General features: G+C 39.0%; 1 protein-coding gene across 1 annotated transcript in view; it reads right to left on the reverse strand.

The window, feature by feature from the left end:
- Nucleotides 1-688: 688 nt before the first annotated feature.
- Nucleotides 689-25,205, reverse strand: part of LLGL2 (LLGL scribble cell polarity complex component 2) — a 51,013-nt gene continuing 26,496 nt past the window's right edge. Inside the window, exons 10-25 of the mRNA XM_015819229.1 lie at nucleotides 24,170-24,387; nucleotides 22,530-22,597; nucleotides 20,107-20,260; nucleotides 19,868-19,972; nucleotides 17,182-17,474; nucleotides 15,465-15,603; nucleotides 14,813-14,957; nucleotides 13,662-13,778; nucleotides 11,717-11,883; nucleotides 10,547-10,808; nucleotides 9,785-9,938; nucleotides 8,811-8,857; nucleotides 7,483-7,530; nucleotides 5,989-6,031; nucleotides 5,089-5,150; nucleotides 689-1,343 (exon numbers count right to left, since the gene is read on the reverse strand). Of these exons, the coding sequence (XP_015674715.1) occupies nucleotides 1,339-1,343; nucleotides 5,089-5,150; nucleotides 5,989-6,031; nucleotides 7,483-7,530; nucleotides 8,811-8,857; nucleotides 9,785-9,938; nucleotides 10,547-10,808; nucleotides 11,717-11,883; nucleotides 13,662-13,778; nucleotides 14,813-14,957; nucleotides 15,465-15,603; nucleotides 17,182-17,474; nucleotides 19,868-19,972; nucleotides 20,107-20,260; nucleotides 22,530-22,597; nucleotides 24,170-24,387 (2,027 nt within the window). The 3' untranslated portion in view covers nucleotides 689-1,338. The remainder of the gene's footprint in view (nucleotides 1,344-5,088; nucleotides 5,151-5,988; nucleotides 6,032-7,482; nucleotides 7,531-8,810; nucleotides 8,858-9,784; nucleotides 9,939-10,546; nucleotides 10,809-11,716; nucleotides 11,884-13,661; nucleotides 13,779-14,812; nucleotides 14,958-15,464; nucleotides 15,604-17,181; nucleotides 17,475-19,867; nucleotides 19,973-20,106; nucleotides 20,261-22,529; nucleotides 22,598-24,169; nucleotides 24,388-25,205) is intronic.

A 25,205-nucleotide genomic window follows, 5' to 3' on the forward strand; every position in this document is an offset into this window, starting at 1 on the left:
ACTAAAAAGTTCAATTAATCAATTCCAACTTTGCGAGATTTTTTTCCCCCGTGGGAAATTGAAATTGATTGAATCTTTTTTGGGGGGGGGCACACGGCGGCGGAGGCCTAAAATGAAAAGGTTTTATAAAACCCAGCTGAAGGCCTAGGACTGGGGTGACAGCACGCGTGCCCACAGAGAGGGCTCTGTGTGCCACCTGTGGCACGTGCCAGAGGTTCGCCACCACGGTCCTAGAGAAGCACTATATTATATAATCCTTTGCACAGAACTCGGAAGTAAAGTTAACTGACAAAGATTCAGTCAGGATAGTTATGTGGAATTTACTGGATTAGATTTACTTTCAATGGATTGTAATAGGACTCATAATTACATAGAAAAAATGCATTAATGATTGTAATGAAAACTTGCTTAGGGGCTATATTTGGTCTATAGCATCTCTTCAAAGTGAGAAGGATGTACTTTAAAATATACAGTGTGTGGAGAAATTGCCTATATAAAAAGGATTTTGCAAAACTGCTTGTGAAGGAATGATTTTGATGATTTTAAGTCTAAAGTTAAAAGGATAGCAAAATATGGGGGGGAAATCAAGCATTTAGAATTTATAGATATTCTAAACATTTCAGAGACTGTAAATAAAGATAGTATCACAAAACATCTTGGCCACAAGAAAAAAATAAAGGTACTGTTTTATTTCAAGAAAAATTAATGTAGTGTTCCCATACAAATCAAGTTAAATTTGATTAGTTTGCTCACATCTGAACAGCTACAAAAATAATCTACCCAGTCTGCCAAAGCATTTAACAGTACTGTAATACGACAAAAACTTCATTGGAGCAGCCACAGGGATTTAAAGTGACATATATTATTTCAATCATTTTTTTAAAAAGCACACTTCTAAAATATGCCTCTATTAAACACCCATTATTATTTTAAAAATGTACAAAAAATAATCTTAGTGGAAGCAGTACTTATTCTTAAAGTCTGCTTCCAAAACAGTAATTTTTATAATTTAAAACCCATCCCAGTACAAATATATATATATATATATTTAAAAAGGAAATAAATTGTGCAAACACTTGAAAAATTGCAAAACACAGATCCAGAGGCATAAAAAGGAAGAGACTAGAGTGGTTCCAGCCTCTTCACAAGGTGGATAACTCAAGATAGGTACGAGCTTCAGGTGAGGCACAATGAGGAAAAAGGATGCAGCCCTTCAATTTTATCCGAAGCCCTGACCAGGGGATGCTTCTCAGACCTGACGATGGTGTACCTATGACCGTAGTGTTATGGCACTCCTTTTAAATGCCCAAACCTCACAAACGACACGCCAAGGCACAATCATTCTGTTGGAAAGAAAAAAGCAGTTACTCTACATAACTCAAAAGACTTAACATATCATTATTCAATTTACAGCAGTCTTTGCCAACCTAGTACAATCACCAGATGTAATGGATTAGAAGTGCCATGATTTCTAGCTAGTTTATACAGTCAGTTGACTAATGAAACACTGAATTGATTTGAGCCAGTGATGACCACACAAGTGAATAATTAGCTTGGGCTAGGCAGTGAATTTAATATCTGTAGATTTTAAAGATCTGGGACAGAAATAATCTATATCAGTGATGGCAAACCTTTTAGAGACCGAGTGCCCAAACTGCAACCCAAAACCCACTTATGCATCGTTGAGTGCCGGGTGGGTGTGGCCCATTGGGTGGGCGTGGCTGCAGTGGTAACAGCAGGCTGGGTGGGACTAAAAAGTTCAATCAATCAATTCCAACTTTACAAGACCTTTTCTTTTCCCGCCAGAAGTTGAAATTGAGTGATTGAACCTTTTTTTTGTTTTTGCACATGGCGGCGAAGGCCTAAAGCAAAAAAGTTTTATAAAACCCAGCTGAAGGCCTAGGACTGGGGCGACGGCACGCGTGCCCACAGAGAGGGCTCTGAGTGCCGCCTCTGGTACCCGTGCCATAGGTTCGCCACCACTGATCTATATACTACTTACTGGTATTTCCCCCTAGCTCAAATTCTCTATCGTAACTTATCTTTCTATTTACACAATGGTGTCTTATTCATCCAGTAGTTTCTAATTGGACTGAGATAGTAAGAAAGTCCAAGAAATGCCAACCCCGTCTCTCCTGCAGCTCCAGCTAAAAGTGTTCTACTGTTGCTAGGCCTTTCTGAGAAAGAAGCCAAGCTATTCTTCCCAGAAGGAAAAAAGAGGGCCAAAACGCTGTGTTAGTATGTTGGGTTTTGTAGTAAACTCTGGCTAGGTTCCCAGTAGTCTGTCTTAAAGGGAGAAAAAGAATATAGGAGGAAAATGAGAAATAAATCCTCACCATTCATTTGAAGAGAAATAAGAGTCTGAAAAAAAAATACTGAATGGTCTTTTTGACAACCATAATGTCAAGAATTGTCATGACAAGGCTGTCTTTCAAGAGCAAAATAGGTTTTAAGAACAGACTTTTCTTGTCCTGCATAAAACAAGATTAAGGTTTCCATCAAGATATCAGGACATAGTAACCGGACAAGGAACTAAAAAAACAACAACACCTGTGACTTTGTTGCTGTATATACTGACTGCAGCAAGAATTCTTTATGCATAAAAATGGAAAGATACATTAATCCCCATGTATCCATGGGGATTATGGAAGAATGGAAGGAGAAACTGATGGAGCTAACAGGGATCGCTGAATCAAATGCTTTAATTGAAAAATACGTCCAGTTTTGTTTCTACTTGGAAACTGCTTCTAGACTGAAGACAGAGAGGAAAAAAAATGAAAATTTGACTTTAGGATTTGCTGATTAGACACATCTTTTGTTATAGAAATGGCTAGTATATTAAATATGAAAAAAGCGAGGCTGTACCTTATTATTTTTATTCTGCTGCTCTGAGCAAAGTTGGAAGTTAACACATTTTTCTTCTTTTTCTCCCTACCCTACATGTCTCTCTTCCCCCTTTTTTCTTTTCCCATTTTCCTACTGTCTTTATTTTCATTTGTATTTATATTGTGAAAATTTAATAAATGTTTTTTACAAAAAGATCAGGACACAATCCAGGCTTTCAATGAAGCAAGGTAAGTTGGTGCCCACATTTTTCTCCATTCTTGTGCATATTGCAGGGGCATTATAACTGAAAAGGCAGCTGGATGTGAGCCCCAGACTGTTGAAATTTTCTCTGGAATAAAGATTGCTCTGGAGATGCGCATCTATTCCTTATTGGGAAGAATAACAGCATATAAATTTTACTAATAAATATGTACTCAACATCTGATTTTTGTGAGCAGATGGCAGAATGGCAATTAACTGGGAGTTGCAGGTTCCATCGTGCCCTGAGCCTTAAATGCAGCCTTTCATGGATTCAAGGCATGACCAAACCTCATCTTTTTAACCACTCTGGAGTTTAATATTTTTGGACTGCCTCTTTAAGATTGAAAAACCTTCAGAACTGCAAGCCTACAAGTTGCTGGCTGAGTTTTTTTTTTAAAAAAAGAAAACCACATCTTTTCAGCTTTGTAAAATATTTATTTATTTTTATAACTTTTTGCAAAGAAGTGGCTTTAGAGTTTTTAGAGTTTAAATGCTAATGCTTCAGGAAACTGGTTTAAAGAAAGACTTTGAAACTAATCAGAAAGACCCTTTTCTGGAGGAAAAGTCTGTTTTGTTTACATTTCAGTACAAAGCAAGACTCTGAAGGTCTATTACTAAAGCACATGATAGGAAAACATTTAACGTGTGGGCATATGAAGTCCTTGAGCTTTTTAACTCTTTACTGGAACTAAAAGTTGCTACTGAAAATGAGCAAACTCCTTTGAAGACAACAGACTGGACTGCAAGGTGGACTTATTAAAATTTACAAATTACAAAAATGAGATGGAAATGCTGGATTTACAAGTAGGAATTGGATGACCATTTAAAAATAAAAAATGGCATACAAACAATGTACCCTAAGAGCAATGTGAACTATTCTTTTAAATAGAAATGTGAGAGATTTATTGGAGTTAACTTCATAGAAATTACATATGGACTTGGGTACAGATAAGAACTTCAAGAGAAGAAGCAAAGAGACTATAAGAAAACTGGAGTTATAATTTTATCTATGGGACTTAAGGATGGCTGGGAGAAATAAGGGGGAAAAATCCTACAAAATTGGTTTATTTGGCTGTAGTTAAATAATGATTTGCTATCTTTGGTGATATTTTATGGTTATCTGGTTTGAAAATGTTCAATTTGTAATATTTATGTTATCATTTTTAGATATGTAAAGGGGTTATTTCTGGTAATATCTCATAGCTTTCAATTTTATTATTCTTTTTTAATGTTTGTTAAGAGAATATAGAATAAATGGAAAGGGGTTTTATACATGTTATTTTTTTATTTTATTTTTATTGGACCTTTATTGATCAATAAAGAGAGCTGAAGATTTAGAGATGACCCAAATTGGATCCTGCAATTTAGAGATAAGTTTATAGACAATGGGATGAAGTATAGAAAGAAGATGTGTATCTGGTTAAGAGACAGTCATAAATTGTTAATGTTGAATATGTTTGCTATGGATGAAGAGGAAAGTTTCTTTTTCTTACTATCTTGGAGGGATTTTTTCCCCCTTACTTTTCACACTTTCTTTTTTATATATATATTTTTGTATTAGGTTTGTTAGTTTTATTAATTTTAATAACCATGATGAAATTATTGGGAAAAATTCAAACTACATGCAATTCTAGTTTGCTAACATGAGAAGAAACTGGACAGCCATTTGTCCGAAATGGTATAGGGTTTCCTGCCTGTGCAGGAGGTTGGACTAGATGACCTCCGAGGTACCTTCCAAATTTTTTTCATCATCATCATCATCATCATCATCATCATCATCATCATCATCATCATCATCATCATTATTATTATTATTATTATTATTATTATTATTATTATTATTATTATTCTAGTGGTTTTCTATTCAAGTTAAAGGGGAATTTTTTTATAAGATTGTTCAGTAGTCCCAAATAAAGAGTAGGAAGCAATATATTTTTATAACAAGCCACAGTTTATTATGTTTCAATACCTACTGCAAGTAAAAATATAAAGTCAACTTACCTCCTCCATTACTTAACGTATGCCCTACTTGGATTCTTCCTGAACTTCTATTATAGTAACTCCTACCAAAAAAAAAAAAAAAACCCAAAAACAACAAAAAATGAAAAACAGGAGATTATGAGACAGCCAGTTTACGTCATATCATTTTTATATTCAGTATATAGTGGCAGTTTCTTTCCAAGCAAACATACATGCAAGTAATACATTGCAACAGCATTTCATGGATCTTTGAGTCAGAAAAAGCAGCTGTGTCTATGGAGACTCTCAATCATCCAGATCACCGGTGATTATCTCTTATCCAAGAAGCAAAACATTTTCAAAGAGAAAAACCCAGAAAGTCCAGTTGCCTTTTGGAAAGGCACCTTTGGGACAAAATGCAGCTGTCTTTCTAAAAAGAATTCTCTCTCCAATGTTACAAATTGAATTCATTGGAAAATTAAAAAACCAAATTCATACAATACCAATCAACTTTCAATTTTTGTTCTAATTGGATACACACACAATATGGATATATCATACACACATGCAACTTCCCATTTCTAAGCAAATTTATTTACTATTTAAGAAAGACACTCTCCTCAAAAACGAAACAATTCAATTTCATACTCTAGCTATCAAAAGGAAGATTTAGTTTATAAGTCTTAAAAAATGACTTATTACCACTTAAAAGCTCTTCATAAAACCAAAAATACATGCATCACATCCAAATTGGCTAAAGGCTGTGTAATTAGAATCCGAATGGTAACATCCCTCTTCCTTCAGAATGTTTTATCTCCAAAAATACCAAAAAATATTATAGATCTCTCCTGTGCTATCCCCTTTCCATTACTATATCTGAACTCGTGATCTACCAAATTAATTCCTTAATGGTCATCACAAATATGGGCGTATCATACTCACCCTCTCCCACCTTCCAGAGTGCTTTGGATTTCCTTCAGAACATCTGAAAGGAGAGGAAAAAAATGAGTCGTGAGAAATATAGGTGCCTATATCATCATAGCCTGGAAGAAATATAGAAATATCTACTTATAACATTCTGGAGCTGCAGAATGCTCTGTACACTGAGACCTCTCTCAAACTGTTTTGTTAGGCAGGTTATCATTATCCATTTCACAGATGTGGTATTGACCATTGTGCCCAGAACAGAAATAGAGTAAATGTGGTTTTTAAGCATATATATTAGCAATTGAATTATGAATGACAGCTAGAAACTATGTGATGCAAGTACACACCACACATAAAAGGCCAGAGAAGAGCAACAAAGATAATTAGGGGATTGGAGGCTAAAACATATAAGGAACAGTTGCTGGAATTGGGTATGTCTAGTAGTTTAATGAAGAGAAGGACGAGGGGGGGACATGATAGCAGTGTTCCAATATCTCAGGGGCTGCCACAAAGAAGAGGGAGTCAAGCTATTCTCCAAAGCGCCTGAAGGCAGGACAAGAAGCAACGGATGGAAACTAATCAAGGAGAGAAGCAACCTAGAACTAAGGAGAAACTTCCTGACAGTTAGAACAATTAACCAGTGGAACAACCTGCCTCCAGAAGCGGTGGATGCTCCAACACTGGAAGTTTTTAAGAAGAGACTGGACAGCCATTTGTCCGAAATAGTATAGGGTTTCCTGCCTGAGCAGGGGGTTGGACTAGAAGACCTCCAAGGTCCCTTCCAACTTTATTATTATTATTATTATTATTATTATTATTATTATTATTATTATTATTATTATTATTATTATTATTATTATTATTATTATTATTATATTATAATTATAATAATATAATGCCTGTTAGTCCTCTCAGACATATTACAAGTAGTCCTTGATTTACAACGGTTCATTTAGTGACTGTTCAAAGTTACAATGGCACCGAAAAAAGTGACCTATGAACATTTTTAACACTTAAGACTTCTGTAGTAGCCCCATGATCATATGATCAAAATTCAGATGCTTGGCAACTGGTTCATATTTATGACCGCTGCTGTGTTCCAAGGTCATGTGATCACCATTGATCACATGACCTTGGATCACATTGATCACATTGACTTTTGCACAAGCAAAAGTCAATGGAGAAACCAGATTCACTTAACAACCAGGTGATTAACTTATCAACTGCAGTGATTCACTTAACAACTGTGGCAAGAAAGGTCGTAAATGGGACAAAACTCCCTTAACAAATATCTCACTTAACAACAGAAATTTTGGGCTCAATTACTGTCGTAAGTCGAGGACTGCCTGTATTAAGTCTGATCTATTAAACACTTAAAACATACAAGTCAAAAAGAAATCTATTGAAGTTATATGTCTTTGGGTGAAAAAACTAGTAGTTGAAACTGCATTAGTAAAAGCATTCAGGATAATTCCCACCAAAACTCCATTTCACAAGCCTTTTTCTTACTCTCATCATTGAGGAGGGCGTGTTCCATCAGCCTACCAGTCATTCTTTCTAAAAAAAAATAATCATATTAATATTAAAGCAAGTAATTCTTTGGACTTTGAGTGTAAATGCATCAACAACAGAGAAAGAAAAAACAAATGTTTTAAAAGTTATTAAAATGGCTGACAGATCCTTAAATCCACTGAATAACTTAGGGCAGTGATGGCGAACCTTTTAGAGACCGAGTGCCCAAACTGCAACCCAAAACCCACTTATGTATCGTCGGGTGCTGGGTGGGCGTGGTCCATTGGCTGGGCGTGGCTGCGGTGGTAATGGCAGACTGGGTGGGACTAAAAAGTTCAATCAATCAATTCCAACTTTGCGAGATTTTTTTTTTCCCACGAGAAGTTGAAATTGGCTGATTGGTTCAACCTTTTTTTTTTTTTTGCACACAGCAGCGGAGGCCTATAACGAAAAGGTTTTATAAAACCCAGCTGAAGGCCTAGGACTGGGGCAATGTTGCGCGTGCCCACAGGGAGGGCTCTGCGTGCCACCTGTGGCACGCGTGCCATAGGTTCAGCAACACGGACTTAGGCCATGACTTGCTTCTGCATTCAAAAATCCAGTTTTGAAATTCAAAACCATGCATGGATATGGACATTAGCACCTGTTAATTAACTGTTAATTAACTATTAATAACAGTTATATTAGTAGTAGTATTAGTAGTTATGCTTTAATGGCTCCGTTTATTCTTACAAGAGTTAAACAAAACAGCATTTGGCTGTAATAAAAATAAGGTAAATCAACTGCTTGAACCTACTGATGAATTGGTCATAGGAATGAGAAGGAGTAAAAAAAATATCTATTGCCCCATTTATTTCCAGACCAAAAGATGCTAGGTTTTGGGATTTATTTAAATGCCCCTAGAGCGGTGATAACTTTAAAATATGACAACTCAAATCTGACAACTTTAAGAATTCCCCAGATAGTTGTAGAGTTTTATTTAAATAACCAAAAATTAACTCTTAGTTAAGAAGGCATGTGTATGTAAGGGTGTGTGGGGTGGTAGGTGTGTGTGTCTAGGCACGCAGATGGGAGAAGTTTCGGATAAATTGTGATAAACTGTTTTCTTCCTTGCTGTTTCAGCTCTTTCTTGTGTGGGGGAGGGGATTTTCATGAAGTTTTCCAAACTGTTTTATAAATATTTTGGCTAATTCTTTTTGCAAGTGTAGTACCCAGTTGTGTATGGATTGCCAATACAATCCATACTATGGGATACAAAAACGATCCCGTCGTTTTCTATGATAGACACAAAAGCAACTGAGTTCTAAGCACCATAGTTTACTTACCATCACCAACAGGTTCACCGGAGGTTTGTCTTGGTTCCCTAATATTGCTTCAAAAAAGGAAAAGAGCCAGTGAGACAAACAGTTCAATAATTCTGGCTTAGAGCATGATATATCAAGCAGTACTCTTTAGTCCTAGCATTACAGCAAGCCATGTTTTATTTAAGTCACAACTTGCAACATTTACAAAGAGAAGACCTAGAACATTCCCCTGCTGTTACATGATCAATCTGGGTGCTTTGCAACTGGTTCACACTTACGGGGGTTGCAGCATCCTGGAGTCATGTTAATCATGATTTGGAACCTTCCCTGCCGGCTTCCCACAAGCAAAGCCTTCCCTGACAGGAAGGACTGAAATTGCTTGGGTAAATTCTCCACCACCACCCATCCAAACACCCTCCCCAAGCTCCTCTGGGGTTATGGCATGTCTTGCCAGCTACCCACACTCCTTGTGAGGGGGTGCTCAATTAATGACCCTCAATCCTTGCTTGATGCCATAGGGACTGCAGGGATTGCTATCGCTAAGTGATATGATCATATAGTGCCTCACTTTATGACCTCATTGCTTAGCAATGGAAATTCCAGTCCCAATTGCTGTCATAACTCGAGGACTGCTTGTACTGGTAAACCCTATAAATCAATTGATTGGACATCAGGGGACAAGCAGACGCACTGACAGGTTATGCTCATATACAGAGTAAAGAACATATACAGAGTAAAGAACATCTATTCAAATCTGTATCACATCAGACATGGATCTCTTTTGGACATAGGTCTTCCCATAGTCTTGTGAATTATACATTCTAAAAATTATAGCAACACGAATGCATGGGCAATATTATCCCAGTATTGTTCACCATTGGCCAGACTCCCTAGGGATTTGAGTTCTTCAACAACAACTGAAGGCTATTAAAATACCATCCATACTGTCAAATAAGTTACACTTTGTGTTACAAAACGGACTCTGACAGACATACTTCGATTTCTTTGAAGTCTTTTCTGTGCCAGATGTGCTGTGCCCATGGCAGTTTTCTCTGTTTTCCAATGCATTCATGAGACATCGAGGTTCAACCAGCCACTTTGGCGAAAGGGAAAATCTTTCAAATTCTGATGGGGAAATGAGATAGAACCCTGCGGGGAATGATGGAGAAATGGCCAGTTGAGGAGGGACAGATATTACGCAAGGGATCTTATTTCCTAAAGTCCTACATATGCACATTCTCCCTTCTAAGCAGATTAACATACATGGAAGCTATGAATATACACCTATTTGGAAATAAGTGCACCTGAGACTTAAATTCAGAATATACGGAGCAGACTACATGATCAACGTCCAGTGTCACATCTGAACTAATTCGATTGATTTTTATTACTGAAGATCCCAATGAAGTATCTAACCTTTTTTGAATGAGTATGTTAAAAAAAAGTCCTAAGGATGAAAAATTTGCAACTAGGATATGGATATTGATTCCTTGGGTTGTTACCTCATAAAGAATACTTTTGTGCAAATATTAAAGTAGAGAGCACTTTGTTAATAGACCAATTTAAATTTAGGTTTCAGTGCAAAAGGAGACGATTCTTCCCCCTTTCCCCCAACCCAGTCTTCTTCCTTAGCCTTCCAAGTATTATAAGTGCAAAGACTAAACATCTCTGCGCTCCTCAACTTGAGGCATCGGTTCAAAGGTTTCAAAGGCCTAGCACACCAAAGTGTGGTAACTCACGGATGATCCTCATATTACCTTGTCCATATCGGGTGAACACACAGGAAGCAATGCCACTCACATCCTCCTTGCGAATACAGGGATAACGAGCTTGGATTTTAAGCGAAGGCAGAGAGATAATCTGGATGTCTCCCTGGTTTGTCAGAACAGCCAAGTCATTCTCACTATGCTCAGTCTTAGCGCTGATGAAGTTGGCAACAGCCATCTTCCGCACCCTGGAGCCTTCCAGAGCTGTGAGTTTCAGCTTCAATTTGGAGACCACTTTGGGCAATGTGAAAACCTGCCAACGTGAACAAATTCTATCATTTCCTTCCTTAGTGGAAGAGTTACATCAAAGCCTCCACTAGTCAGCCTGTAATGAGAAAAGTGCAGTATTTCCCTCCTTCACTAGCAAATGAGCCTGTTTTGGTTTTTTTTAACAAAGTGAGAAAAGCTATGATTTGCTGCCTCAAGCTACAGAAAGCAATTTATGAATTTTCTACAGGGCCAGGATTTGACTCTCACTACTTGCAAATATCTTTCTACGTACAAAATCAGAAAATGGGGTATACCTTGTTATTGGCAGGGCCCCAGAATACAGCCTTCAATTTGAGCCTACGCCCTACGGGGTTCTTTTTAAGGGAGCCATCAAATCAAATATAAACTGGGGAAAGTTGCCAAGTGAAGAGCTAGTAACGATGAAACAATGGTTCAGGTATTCTGTAGTTGGGGGAGTCCACTAGCTCTGTTTGCATTCCTGTCTTTTCAAATAATTGTTCTCTTCAACTTCCCGAAGAAGGAAATTACCCCCAGCACAGGTCTTCCTATATTAATGGAGACGCTGCTCAATTTAGGGTCCCGATTTTCCATCCATTCTCTAAAATTCTTTTGGGTGATGGTGGAATGAAGATAATGATGACTCAACTATTCTTCCACCTGTGTAGAAGTCACACATGTGGAGAATGCGTGACGAGCGAACAAGATAAAATTGGGAATTTCTGCCAAGTGCAAATCAACCTTCCTAACTTACAGGCTGATTGTTCAACTCTGGGCAGCCTTGTTTAGTAATACATGTCACTGAATGTCTCTTGAAAGCAAGGAAGGGACAAGGAAGTAAGTCCATACTTCCAGACATTCTCTGAACGCTGTATTCCAAAAAACAAGACAATCACACATGTACAAAACCATACATACAGGGAACCCGGTTACCTTAAGTTGTTCTTCAGACACTACAAGAAGCTGATGACAACCTTGCATGTTGGGACTTTTGGAGAGATCATGTGCTACTTCAAGTGGTTCAGGAAGAGGAGTACTTTGGCCATCCAGAATAATAATGCCAATAACTGGAGCTCTATGCATTAGCTGGATCTCTTTGGCTAAAGAAACGAGAAGAGAAAATACACACAGCAATAAGGTGAGGTCTAGATCCAAGACATCGGTGAAAAAGCTGCTTTGCTTTGGGATCTGTTTTTTTGTTTGTGTTTCTTTTGATTTTCCTTTATTATGTTATTTTTATGGTATTTACATTGTTATTATTACTACCACCTAGTCTATTATGCTGTTTTCTAAGCTGCTTTTTACGTAGCTTTAGCTTTTTATAATTGGTTTAGCTCATGGCTTATTAAACCTGTAGTTGTCAGGTTTTATATTAGGGGAAAAAGTCATTCTTTAGCTAAGCTGATTAATTTCCTGGTAGAACACAGCTCCCTTGTTTTGCATGCATTGTTACTACCTTAATGATTTCATCATGACTCAGATGAAATTCAAGAAGAGCCAGTGTGGCTTTAGATTATGAATGGAAAGACCTGGGTTTCAAATTTCTAATTTCCTTGTCTAGTTACTTTCTCACAATCATACTTCCCTCACAGGCAATTGCAAAAATAAGAAATAGGAGTAGACAAATATATACTGCTCTGAGCTCCATATTAGAAAGATAAGATAATTGTAATAAAAATGCAAGAATTAAAAATTGATAAATGGGCAAAACCTTAAAGCTTGGACAATTGTTTAGCACTGATAAATAGCATATAATGTTCAAAGGGGAACTACTGGATAATTTTCTCTGAAAATCATCTTCATCATCATCATCATCATCATCATCATCATCATCAAGAAATATATTATATACTCAGCTTATGCAATTAAGATTGCACAAACTGATTACAAACAAAGTCATAACACCAAAATGTTATGTCAAAATGACTTACTGAACACCTGTAAAAATATGATGTATCATTAATGAAAAATTGGTGGGAAAATAGAGCTGAAAAAGTAGTTGAAAATGAATAGGTTAAAAAAGTGGGATTTTCGAATACAGACTAATAAAAGTCTTGGCTCACAACACATCAGATATGATTATGGTTGAAAAGAAGAAGTTTGATAATATCAGGGCTAATGAGGAGCTCTTGTTGCTCTCTGAGCTCGTTTTTTTGCAGATGTTTCATTACCCAAACTAGGTAACATCATCAGTGCCACCTGAGTGGGATTTTATACTCAACTCTGGCACCGACAGCCCCGCTCAGCCGGCCCACTTCTTCTGACCAAAGGAACAGCTTCATTCGGCAGCTGCATTCCAGCCTGCATTTTGCAGTCAGGCCTTTCTGGAAGGCCTGTGCAGTCGAGTACCGAGCTATGGATTCAATCCTTAGCTCAGTTCTCGGCTGTAGTGGCCTTCCGGAAAGACCTGTGACTGAGAAATGCAGGCCTGGCTGCAGAAAACGCCACAGAAGAAGTGGGCTAGCGAGGAGAGGCCCGGCTGCAAGATGAGTGGGTGATAGGCGTGTGGGGCAGCTTCACATCCCCACCCCAGCTTGATTTTTAGGTGTGTGCCTCACCCCCCAAACTAGGGATTATTTTGGGGGTAGGGCTTATATTAGGCCCACCCCCAAAAATCAAGCTAGGGCTTATTTTCAAGGTAGGCCTTACTTTTGGGGAAACAGGGTAAATACTACACAAATCATCAGAGACTGCACATCCATTCACCAAATATCTAAGGGCTGGTAAAATACCCACCAAAGTAGTTTTCTGATTTTCTGTTACACTATGAGCTCATCACCCTCAAGGCCAATGTCATGCGTTAGCTCTTTACGGTAGAATGGATAAGATCATCACATCCGTCAACCCTAAATGCAGTTCATCAATGTGTCTCACTCACCCTGCTCAGCTCTCACAGGCTCATCCGTTCTTCTCTCTGCTGGAGGAATGCGCAAGCAGAAAGCGTACACTGTGCCCCCATTGGTACCTGCCCACAAAGAAGGACTGTGCCGAGAACCTGAAAAGGAGTAACAGAACTCAAAAGTGAAATTCTCATGCGTAGCAAGTGATGAAAAACAATGGTGGTTTTTTTTGTTCACACTGGGCTCAGATCTCCAATGTCTAGTCCAGTCCAGCTCAAAGACACAATGAATAATGTGGTCTAAATGCTTTCTTAAAAAATCTTTACATTCCTAGCATTGGTGATAATGTGAAGAGAACTGAAAAAATGGAGACAATTATGAGCCTGGACCAGAATCTGTACATCCAAACAGCCCTAATGAATCAGATAAAAATGTGCTTAATCCAGTATTTCTTTCTTTTAACATCTGTTGTCCAACAACTCTAATTCATGCAGCCTCTGAATCCAAGAGGTAGCATTTTCTTTTATATAGTAGGTTGCTATGGAGAAAGCCATCATGTAGCCCTTTTTTCACATTCCATGTTGCTTGTAAAAGTATATACAAACATGCCATTTTTTTCACTGAATTAAACAGCCCAAAACTTGACGGCCACAAATGCCTTCCTCATCAAAGCAAATATTACTTTTCTTAACGATTTATTATTCAGCTTCTAAAAAATTGCTCTAGAAATTCTGCATCTTGAATAAATGGCAAACACTAAACAGTGTGCCTACTCCAGGTGATTTTATATTTAGTGTACAGATGTATGTGCATGGATGAATGTGTACATGTTGCTGTTTAGATTCATTAAAGGAGTGTGGAGTATTCTTTTCCTTTTAACCAATATTTCCTGATCCAAAACTAACAAACATGTTGAAATACTTGGAAGACTCACTTTCTAAAACCTTTATCTAGAGGAGAGCATATTTCATTAATGTCAGAAAACCGTAATTGTTTCCAGCCAATTGTAGTGACCAGTTATAAAGACTCAAGTGACCCATGCATTCATGTGTGTTTTGCAGGCATTGGTGAAGAGTTAGATTTTAACCAATGATGACCAGGAAGTGATTAATGCTCTCTACTAACCATTATTTGTTCTCTGAGCAGAGACACATGGCAAGTCTTCAAAGGGGAAGTCTTTCTTACTTACTGTCTCTTAGGAAGGTGTCAGCAAAATATAAGGTGCGCACGAAGCCCGTGAAAGAGTCCTCTGCTGATCGTGCTTCAATCTTTCGTTGGACTGGAGCTAATTCAATTTCTTGTAATGCATCGCGGTGATGCCTGGAAATTCCCTCCTGCATTGTCAAATAGGGGGGAAAAAACAAGTAACCATTGAATATCACCCTTTGCAGCTGTCAAACAAGGAAAACTGTTCAGATTATGATGCTGCTACTCCACTTTTACTAATCTAATAGTTGAGAACACATAGAGTCCTTATGTAAAAGAGTCAATTGGGTCTTATAAAATGAAACCAGACTGCTGGATAATAATCCAGGCATCAAGATCCCTGTTGTAAATAAATTGAAGACTTCTGAATGGACTATCTTCTGAGTGCATGTATTTCTTGAAATGGCAAAAGGGAAAGAAAGAATTTTTCCTTTCTACTAATCCAAGAACCCAATTCAACTTCACTCAGAAGCAACATTCCCGTTTGAATCTCATTCTTTTCTCCTTACAATGTCTTCTTCCATGTCAGGGCCAGGGGAAGGCAATATCAAGATTCACCATTGGCCTGTCATTTAAAAAAGGGGTTACAACGATGTGAAGCCAAAGGGTTACAACTATGTGATGCATTGTCTCACCTGGGCCGTTGGCCGCTTCTGATTTGACACTCTGCTCCTTCGTATCCTGCGGAAGGACTGGCGGAGAGACTTCTTTAAGGACTTCACCCTGGAAAGCGGGCCTTCTAAGGCCAGGTGATCATTAGGATGGAGGGTGCACCTAGAACGAAGCCAGTAGCATGTGCTCTAATATCAGGGCATTGGGACATTTTTTTTTTCATTCAAAATTCTAAACTGTGCACTTGATATACTTCTCTATGCCAAGATTGGCTATTCTTTACAACCAACATGCTGGAAAAATATTGGAAGCCCTTCTCTCAATCAACACAACTGATTAGTTTCCATGCCAAACTGACCTGGTGTTTTAAAATTATATAGCTGATTAATATGGATGAAAACTAATCAAGAAGAGAAGCAACCTGGAATTAAGGAGAAACTTCCTAACAGACAGTGAGGACAATTAGCCAGTGGAATCTCCAAGGTCACTTCCAGCTCTATTCTGACTGATTGATTTATAGTAACTTCAGATAAATTATCTTATCCTTCCAATGGAACACCAGTCTTAAATTCATAAAGAATCCTCCTCTCAACACCTCCCCACCTAGCAATCTCTGATAGACAGGAGGGCTCTGCTTTTGTTTTGCCAGAGAAACTGCTAGAAGCAGCAGAGTTTCCACCTATTCTAGAAGTGTTCTAGAATGGTATTAACCCTCTTCTCCCTTAGTCAGGACTGGGACCCATGTGGTACATTTTGTATCTATGTTGCATCTGAACTATTTGGAGCTTGTTTGTAGGATTTAGGGGAACAGGATTCTTCTCAATAGCTTGCCCAGAGAATTCCATCTAACTATACAGATGTACTCTTTGATACTTTTCCTATTATTCTTCAGGTGCCGGGTCCAAATTACAACTAATTGAATGGACAACAAGGAGGATAATGATTTACCTAAATCAGGAGTGAGCAATGTTTTGATGGCTAGTACAGTTAGTCCTCAGCTTACGACCACAACTGAGCCCAAAATGTATGTTGCTAAGGGAGCGATTTGTTAAGTGAGTTTTGCCCCATTTTATAATTTTTCTTGCCCCATTTGTTAAACGAATCACTGCAGTTGTTTAAATAGTAACATGGTTGTTAAGTGAATCTGGTTTCCCCATTGACTTTGCTTATCAGAAGGCTTGCAAAAGGGGATCACACGACTTTGTGAAAAATGGTCATAAGTTACTGTTTTCAGTGCCATTGTAACTTTGAACGGTCACTAAATGAACTGTTGTAAGTCGAGGACTAACCTATAGTCCCATTTAACAGTTTGGGGAAGCTAAGATTGAAGCAGGTAGAGCAATGCTAACCAGGCAAGGCTGCATAGTGCCCATTTATGATAGCAACAGGATTATAAGTAGGTTTTGTGGGGTGGGCTTTTCGTTTTCACAGTTAGGTTAAACTTCTAAGTCTTACTTCTCACCTCCAAATTAAAAGCAGCCATACTGCTGCTATATGGTAGTGCAGCTCAAAAGAGCTCCAGGAATGTAAAAAACTGGGACTCGGTGACCAAACCATTCCCTGCCTGGGTTAGATTTCATTGCAAAACCTCCAGCTCATTATGTAAAAAAAAAAAAAAAAAAAGATAGTAAAACCAGAACTGAAAACATAACAATGCTCCAGAAAAGCTTTAGAAGCTATATACCAAGCATGTCACATAAGCCCTCTCTTAAATATCTTCTTCCCCAGAAAGCAACTTACTTCACAAAAACCAGCCGCTTCTGCTGATGATCAAACAGCCCAAACCCATGGCTTGTACCGAAGGCCACAAGTTTCCATTCTGAATGAAGGGCCAGTGATGTGACGACTGCTGGAGGCTGACATTGGACCAGGACAAATGGCTGAAAGCCTGGCTCAAACCGGACAGGCCCGTCCCTAGTTTTCAGGCGTTCGTGACCCTTCCACTTGTAGCCTTCCTGGTCCTGGAGAAAGTCTGCTTCTGCGTGATCAATCCCTTGTTCTGCTTCTTCATCGTTCAGTTCCATGACAAGGACCTTCAGACGGAGATAGATTTCATTCAGAGCTGCCCTGTGAAATCTCGATACTGCAAATCCCACATTATATATACTTCCTCCTTTGAGCTTTTCCCAGCGCAAAACAATTCACCATTTCATTTATTTTTCAGACTGTTTTGTTTTCATTTTCCTCCGTAGGGGCAGGGAATTCCAACCATCACATTTATTTTGGGACATAATCCAACAAAAGGATGTTGCTTTAACACCCAAAGAGTCCAAATAGAATAGAAGCAAGATGTAAGTCTTTTCTGGTAGTAAAGAAGCTGTTAACATCTTGTTTATGCACATGCAGCTTTTAGGGGAACGCTTACAATACTATGACCAATAAGAACAAGAAAAACAGCTAAACATTTGGAAAATTATGCTTTGGGAGCTCTGTGTAAGATGTCTAAGATTTTGTCCAGCACTGCAACAGGAGATTTTTACATGTATAGAAAGTGCCACTCCAGCTGCTTGCTGATATTCATTTTATGACAGCCTTTAAAAAACAGTAAAAGAACAATCATTTGTAAAATTACTTGAGCATGACAAGCTGCTACCTTCATGTTTATGGAGACTGGGCCAAGGGCTAACCATCAAAAAAACACCATTTGGCAAATCAGTACAAATGCTTCTTGCAGTCAATGCCTAAATAACTCTAGAGCAGTGTTTCTCAACCTTGACAATTTTAAGGCATGTGAACTTCAACTCCCAGAATTCCACAGCCAGCATTGCTGGCTGTGGAATTCTGGGAGTTGAAGTCCACATGCCTTAAAATTGTCAAGGTTGAGAAACACTGCTCTAGAGCCATGGTGGCACAGTGGTTAGAATGCAGTATTGCAGGCTACTTCTGCTGACTGCCAGTTGCCTGCAGTTCAAGTCTCATTGGCTCAAGGTTGACTCAGCTGTCTCGCCTTCTGAGGTCGGTAAACTGAGGACCCAAATTGTTGGGGGCAATATGCTGACTCTGTAAACCTCTTAGAGAGGGCTGTAAAGCACTATGAAGCGGTGTATAAGTCTAAGTGCTATTGCTACTGCTATCAGTTTTTAAAATCCTTCCAGCAGGAATCTAATTGATGTAATATATTTCAATGAAAATCCAACAGAGACATTAAAAGCAAATTTGTATCTACGGGAATGCACTTCAGAACAAAATAGATGCATATGTGATTTATTTGTAATAACTGGCCTTCCCTGCTCAAATATATAGTAGATGACACATCATTTACACACCAAGTACATCTAACTGTATGTCTGCACTGGGCTGGTTAACTTTGCAAGCTGCACTGGTTGCTGGTTAGCTTCCTGGTGCAACTCAACATGTTGGTTATAATCTATAAAGCCCTACATGATAGAGCCTAGTTGATGCATTCTGGATTTCTTTCAAAAAAAGACCATCTACTGGTTACTTGATATTTTACTTGCCATCTCCTATGTTGTCTGTCCTAGTTGACCTCCTTTGGATTTATCTGATTCAAAAATGCCATCTATTGGCATCGTGGAAGTGTGCCTCCACTCTCATGGTGCTTGCCCTCCGGAAGGAGGTTCCCCTGAAATTTCTCATCCTGATTGTGTTCTGGGCTTGAGTCTTTCCCCACATTTTGGGCTAGTCTGGATGGAGCCTCTTGCTGAGAGTGTATGATATATGTGTTGCTAGTTGGATTCACCATCATGTTTCATGTTTTTATTCTGACTGTATACTTGTTATTTATTTCGTTATTTCGGCTTTAGTGATGGTCAGCAGGTACTGGAGGTTACAGAGGGAGGAGCAATGGAGTGCAGAGCGGTCAAAAAGGCAGAGAAGTGGGGGAGACAGGTGGGGGGGAGCTGAACAGGATATGAGCATGGCAGGACAGGAGAAGTGTGAGTTCCTGACCTAACAATGGCATAGTCCTAGCCTAATGAACTGCAGCCAGGACTACCAAAACTGCTGTTGCTAAGCAATCCGGTCATGTAAATAAAGTAGATTATTGACGAAACAAATCATTACCTATAAGACCAGAGACAACCCCAGTAATTCACTCCTAATGAACATTAACATCGACATAATCCCCTGTGGTGTACAACTCATTTACCGTTTTTAACACGTAACGTACGTCTTCCTGACGATTCTTCTAAACCGAACGATCTCATACCTTTAATAAAGGGGTAACACGCGTGAAGAGACCATTGTCCGAGAACCCACTTTTCAGCCAGAACCAACACAAAAAGGACACAGTATCTGAGCAGGAATTGATTGCATCCAGTTTCCACAATCCTGAAATTGTTAGGATAATAGAGACAATCTAACAGCTCGGTCTAATTAAGGATAATTGTATCGCAGTGTGAAAGCCCGGGTCTCTAAGTTACAATAGCCCATCCAAATCCATTTGATACATTAATCCTATTAGTACCTGTCCTGCTGTCCCTGCTACAGCTAAATAGCCACTGTATTTGCATAAGAAGATCTTCTGGATCCCAAGTCTGGGGTCATCGCTATAAGGGTCAAAGGAGCCAACCTAATGTAGCAGAGAAAGAAGCAACAAATGCCACTTGAGCACAAAAATATATCCTATAGTTGCAAAGAGAGCACTTCTTTGAAAGTAGATAAATAGGGAGCAAGCTTTGGCTTCAGGAGGTTACGGCTGCTTACCTTGCGCAGTGGAGGCCATTCATCCTCTCCCAGCTGGTTCATATTGTCATTGAGATCTGCATCAGTGAGAAACACCTTCACTGTGGTCAGTTTATACAGGAGGTTCAGACACACACCAGATGCATTCCAGAAGCGCACTGTGCCATCCTCGTGCCTGAGCCCAAAGCAGAAAGGCAGGTTATACCAGAATCACTCCCTGATTTCTAAGCAAGAGAGATGCTGGATGACTGGCTGCTCCTTAATCGAGGCTAGCCTGGTGGAAGCATTTTAGTCAATGCATACTAAGTATTAATGAAAAAAAAATAATAAGCTGAATTTCCTCTTGCTATTTGTGTAGGCTTACAAAACTTTAATTATGCAAAATACCCTTTTCACGCTGATCTCGCTGCGTGCACCTCGAAGCAGTTCTGGCAAACTTTTGTAGGGCAACCTTTCCCTACCTGGTGTCTCCAGACAATTTAGACTTCAGTTCCATAATCTCTAGTCAGCATGCTTAACTAGACATCTGTGTCATTGCAGGTCAAGACCACTTGGAGGTCATCAGACTGGGGAAGAATGTCATCAAGTGCACACTGAGCCTATATGTGTGTGTGTGTGTGTGTGTGTGTGTACAGCCTAAACCAGTGGTGGCGAACCTATGGCACGGGTGCCAGAGGCGGCACTCAGAGCCCTCTCTGTGGGCATGCGTGCCGTTGCCCCAGTCCTAGGCCTTCAGCTGGGTTTTATAAAAAAAATTTCGCTTTAGGCCTCCGCCGCCATGTGCAAAAAAAAAAAAAGGTTCAATCAATCAGTCAATTTCAACTTCTTGCAGAAAAAAAAAAGATCTTGGAAAGTTGGAATTGATTGATTGAACTTTTTAGTCCCACCCAGTCTGTCATTACCACTGCAGCCACGCCCACCCAATGGGCCACACCCACCCGGCATTCGACGATGCATAAGTGGGCTTTGGGTTGCAGTTTGGGCACTCGGTCTCTAAAAGGTTCGCCATCACTGGCCTAAACCTATACAGAGCTGATCTTTCCATTGTCTAGTGCAAAAAGAAGATCTGCCTTGGTCACATCTTGGTCACATCAGACTGGAGGTGCCTAGCAGCAAGTCTTTTGAGGATGCTTGCCGGCTCCTCGTTAGTTCACTAAACAACACTAAAAAGTAGGGTAGCTATGTTCTATCCATATTTGTTTCCACTAGTTCTCAAATTTATTAAGGAATATTTACCTGGAAAGGGGCTTTTCTTTCCAATGAACGTTCTAAAGTAGCTTCTCTTTCATTGCTCAACTTAGTAAATCAAATATAAAAGGAATAAATTGACCTAAACAATCGAATGTTTTATCAGTCCACTTTTGGCTTACCAGTCTCGGGCTATCCTTCCCCACCATGGTTACTACTCTTGTCTAATCATTACACAGCTCTTAAATAATTGGTACCTGGAGTTATCAGTCCTCCTCTCTCCAGTTCTACTCCTCCTCCATTTTCATTTCTTAAATTACGGCTACAAAATTCTTGAACTCTTTGTTACCCTCCAGATTTATGCAGGATAGGTATAGGAAACCTATGTAAACCACAGCTATTTTTTAAAAAATGAATGTGGTTAACATGTTGGTATTACACATGTGTATGTATACACAGAAATGCATACTCCATGTGTGTGTGTGTGTGTGTGTGTGTGTGTGTGTGTGTGTGTGTATATATATATATATATATATATATATATATATATATATATATATATATATATATATATATATATATATATATATATATATATATATATATATATATATATATATATATTTGTGGGATAAGGACTGATCTGTTCCCATTTTACTGCTTACAGCAGTACATCAGAAATGGATTTGTATCCTAATTGGTTAAGTGAGGTTTGGCGAAGAAGTATCATATTCCAGAAACAGCAGCCGTAATTATTCCAGAGCACCAGTACCATTTGGATTTCAGGACTACCATATGTCAACTCTTGCATGCAAATATCTCTCTTTAACTTAACTGGCAAAGTGTCTGGATCTTTAAGTACAATCTTACCAGGAATTTACACAAGAATCCTGAAAATCTTTTTAGAACATTTTTTCTCTTTTGAAAATTCCAGATAGAAAAAGCAGCCATATGAGGCTACTTAATGTGCAGAGCATGCAGGATTAGATCACCTGTAGCATCCTAGCTCACTTGTTTACTTATATGTTAAAAGGTTGTTTTAAAAATGGAGTGTTCAGAAAGTCAGTTTAAAGCCTGTAATACTAAATGGTCATTTCCAAAACGATTGGCATCTCATTTACTGCTGCAAAGGTTATGGCCCTCGTTTTCTATTGACTGCTTGTTACAGACTAAGCAGAAAGGAATGAGGCAGTGACGAATTACTGTTTCTACAGGAGTAAAAAAAGCCAAGAGTGAATTTGCATGCTTATACCTACCCAGTGAGCAGTAAATCCCGCTGGGGAGGATCTGGAGCCTTGCTGATACCCCCATTAATTGGCCAGGGCTGGGAAAAGGGAAGAGAGAAATTGTGGGAGGAGAGTTCACAAATGTTTATGGGCAGCGATGTATTTACAGAATAAAAGACTTGGTAGCAGAAAGCAATTAAAAGCCATCAACCACTTGTTTATCTGAAATGACTCCATGCATGTATGACTGCGTGCACTCATGTACAATTTTTCCATGTGAGGATGGACTGGGGCTGAACACAAATCCCATCAATACATGTTCAGAGTCTCCCTTCTTCTATGCTATGCAAATATCTTTATAACAGGGTTGCTGTTATACAGGACTGAGGAACGTGGATATGACAGAGATCAGTAACAGCAGGTAGGGCTGGTTCATGCAACCCATTATGCATCTTCCAGGCTGGCAGCAAATCTTAACTTTCACACTCTTGAGTGCTAATGAAATCTGACCCTGATTTGCTTGAGAATAATAGAAATTTAACCTGAAATTTTAAAAATCCTATAAGCAGGTAACTATACAATTGGGCAAGATTTACTATAATTACAGGATACGGTTACTTTTAGCTAAAGAGGAAGATTAAGCTTCACTGCATGACATACAAGAGTGGCATACAAAAAAGCAAAGGAATCACTACAGATAGTCTCAACTCACAAACCATCTAGTGACCATTTGAAGTTACAACGGCATTGAAAAAAGTGACTTATGACCTTTTTTCACACTTACAACCATCGCAGCATCTCCGTGGTCACGTGATCAAAATTCAGACACTCGGCCGCTGACCCATATTTATGACGGTCGCAGTATCCCTGGGTCACGTGGTCACCTTTTGCGATCTTGTGACCCGCAAAGTCCATGGGGAAGCCAGATTCACTTAACAACCGTGTGACTAACTTAACACCTGCAATGATTCACTCAATAGCTGTGGCAAGAAAGGTCGTAAAATGGGGCAAAATTCACTTAACCACTGTCTTGTTTAGCAATGAAAATGTTGGGTTCAGTTGTGGTTATAAGTCGAGGACTACCTGTATTAGAGTTAGTGGGAAAACTAGCTTTCCACATAACAACAAACTCTTGGACAGTTTTGTGGCTAAAATTATCCACTGATAATTTCATTAGTGAGCGATGCAATATTTTGGAATTGATTTGGGGAAACTATGGAGAAGGCCAAATGAAGCACCTGTCTCCGACCCAATTTAAGCGTCCTTATTGTCCTTATTTCCAGGAATACTGTAGCAAGCTCCCCCTCCCCGAAAAATAATGCAGCTGCTTTAACGAATAGCAGGTAAGTGCTGGATTCAAGCTTCTGCTACATTATATTAGTACTAGCAAAGAGTACTTTATCACCATGGCAGGATTATTCACAATCACTAATTCAACTTATACTCTTATTTGTCCCCTGATGTCAATCAAGTAGGTTCCATACAACTTAACAAATGGAACTGGTGCTGAGACGGCCATTTCCCCCTTTGCTCCTATATTTCCTTAGAAGCAGGAATACTTTGTACCTCCAAAGTCTTATTTGAGGTCATTCAAAATCCAGGAGAAAAACAATCACAATCTGCATCTACTTCAAATGCATCCTTATTTCACTAGGATATGCAATTCATACCATATTAGAAAACTGAACGTTCTGCTTGTTCCCAGCATTGATGATCCTTTCCCACAATTTTAGAGGAATGTTGGAGACATGGTGAGAACATGTGATGGCCGAGCAGTGGAGAGATGCAAGATACGGAGGTTGGATAGATGGCCAGCCAGGAGACTTCAGGTCTATTACTACTAGTTCTTCTTCTGCCAGTACCAGCATGGCAGAAGGGTCGTCAAACTCTGCAGGAGAGAGGATCATCTATAACCATCATTTCACAGAAGGGTGCACAAACTCAAAATGCTAGTAACAGGGTTTATCTAGGTTAAAGGTTCGGCAAGAATCAAGTATTTAATATTGAGTTAGGGGAATCTCACATTTTTACATTGTAAACCACTGAGTGTCATTTTTGTAAAATCTAGGAACATATAAACACAATAAAGTCTAAGAGATAAAAGTGAGTGTTTATATTTTTCCTAAACGTCCTAAAGTGGCATCAGTCTGCACTTTTATGGAAGGGAACTTCATAGCACTGGAGCCGCCGCCAAAAAGTCCATGACCTTTATAACTGACGGTAACTCTCTGTCCAAGATGGCATACTCAAAAGCCTTTTATCAGAGGAACATAGTTCCCAGGTAACTATTTAAAGAGGAAGTCATTCTAAAACATTTAGGGATTTTAATGACATTTGAGCATAAACCTACTGGGGACCAACATGGCTTAGTCATTACATGCTCAGACTTGAATCCAGTTGACAGCTTGGCTCATTTTTCAAGGGCATCCGTCCTTTCACCAAATGGATTACAACAGTCCAATCAGATGGTACAAACCCATGGATATTGGTAGCTAGATCAGATCTTTCCAGGAAGGGACATAAATAAATCATAACTAGAGCAAAAAAAAAAAAGGGTCCCTTCTGAAAGGCTGAGCTTTTTCCCAGCCACCAAACTCTTTCATTTGTCAAGATTCAGTTTTAACCTGCAACACCTTATCCAGTCCATAATCTGGCCCCAGGGACAATTTGAACTTAGGCCAATTTGGTAAATTTCAGGTACTTAAA

The sequence above is a fragment of the Protobothrops mucrosquamatus genome, unplaced genomic scaffold, assembly GCF_001527695.2.
Source record: "Protobothrops mucrosquamatus isolate PMUCROS unplaced genomic scaffold, P.Mucros_1.0 scaffold_146, whole genome shotgun sequence".
In the NCBI taxonomy this organism is placed as follows: domain Eukaryota; kingdom Metazoa; phylum Chordata; class Lepidosauria; order Squamata; family Viperidae; genus Protobothrops; species Protobothrops mucrosquamatus.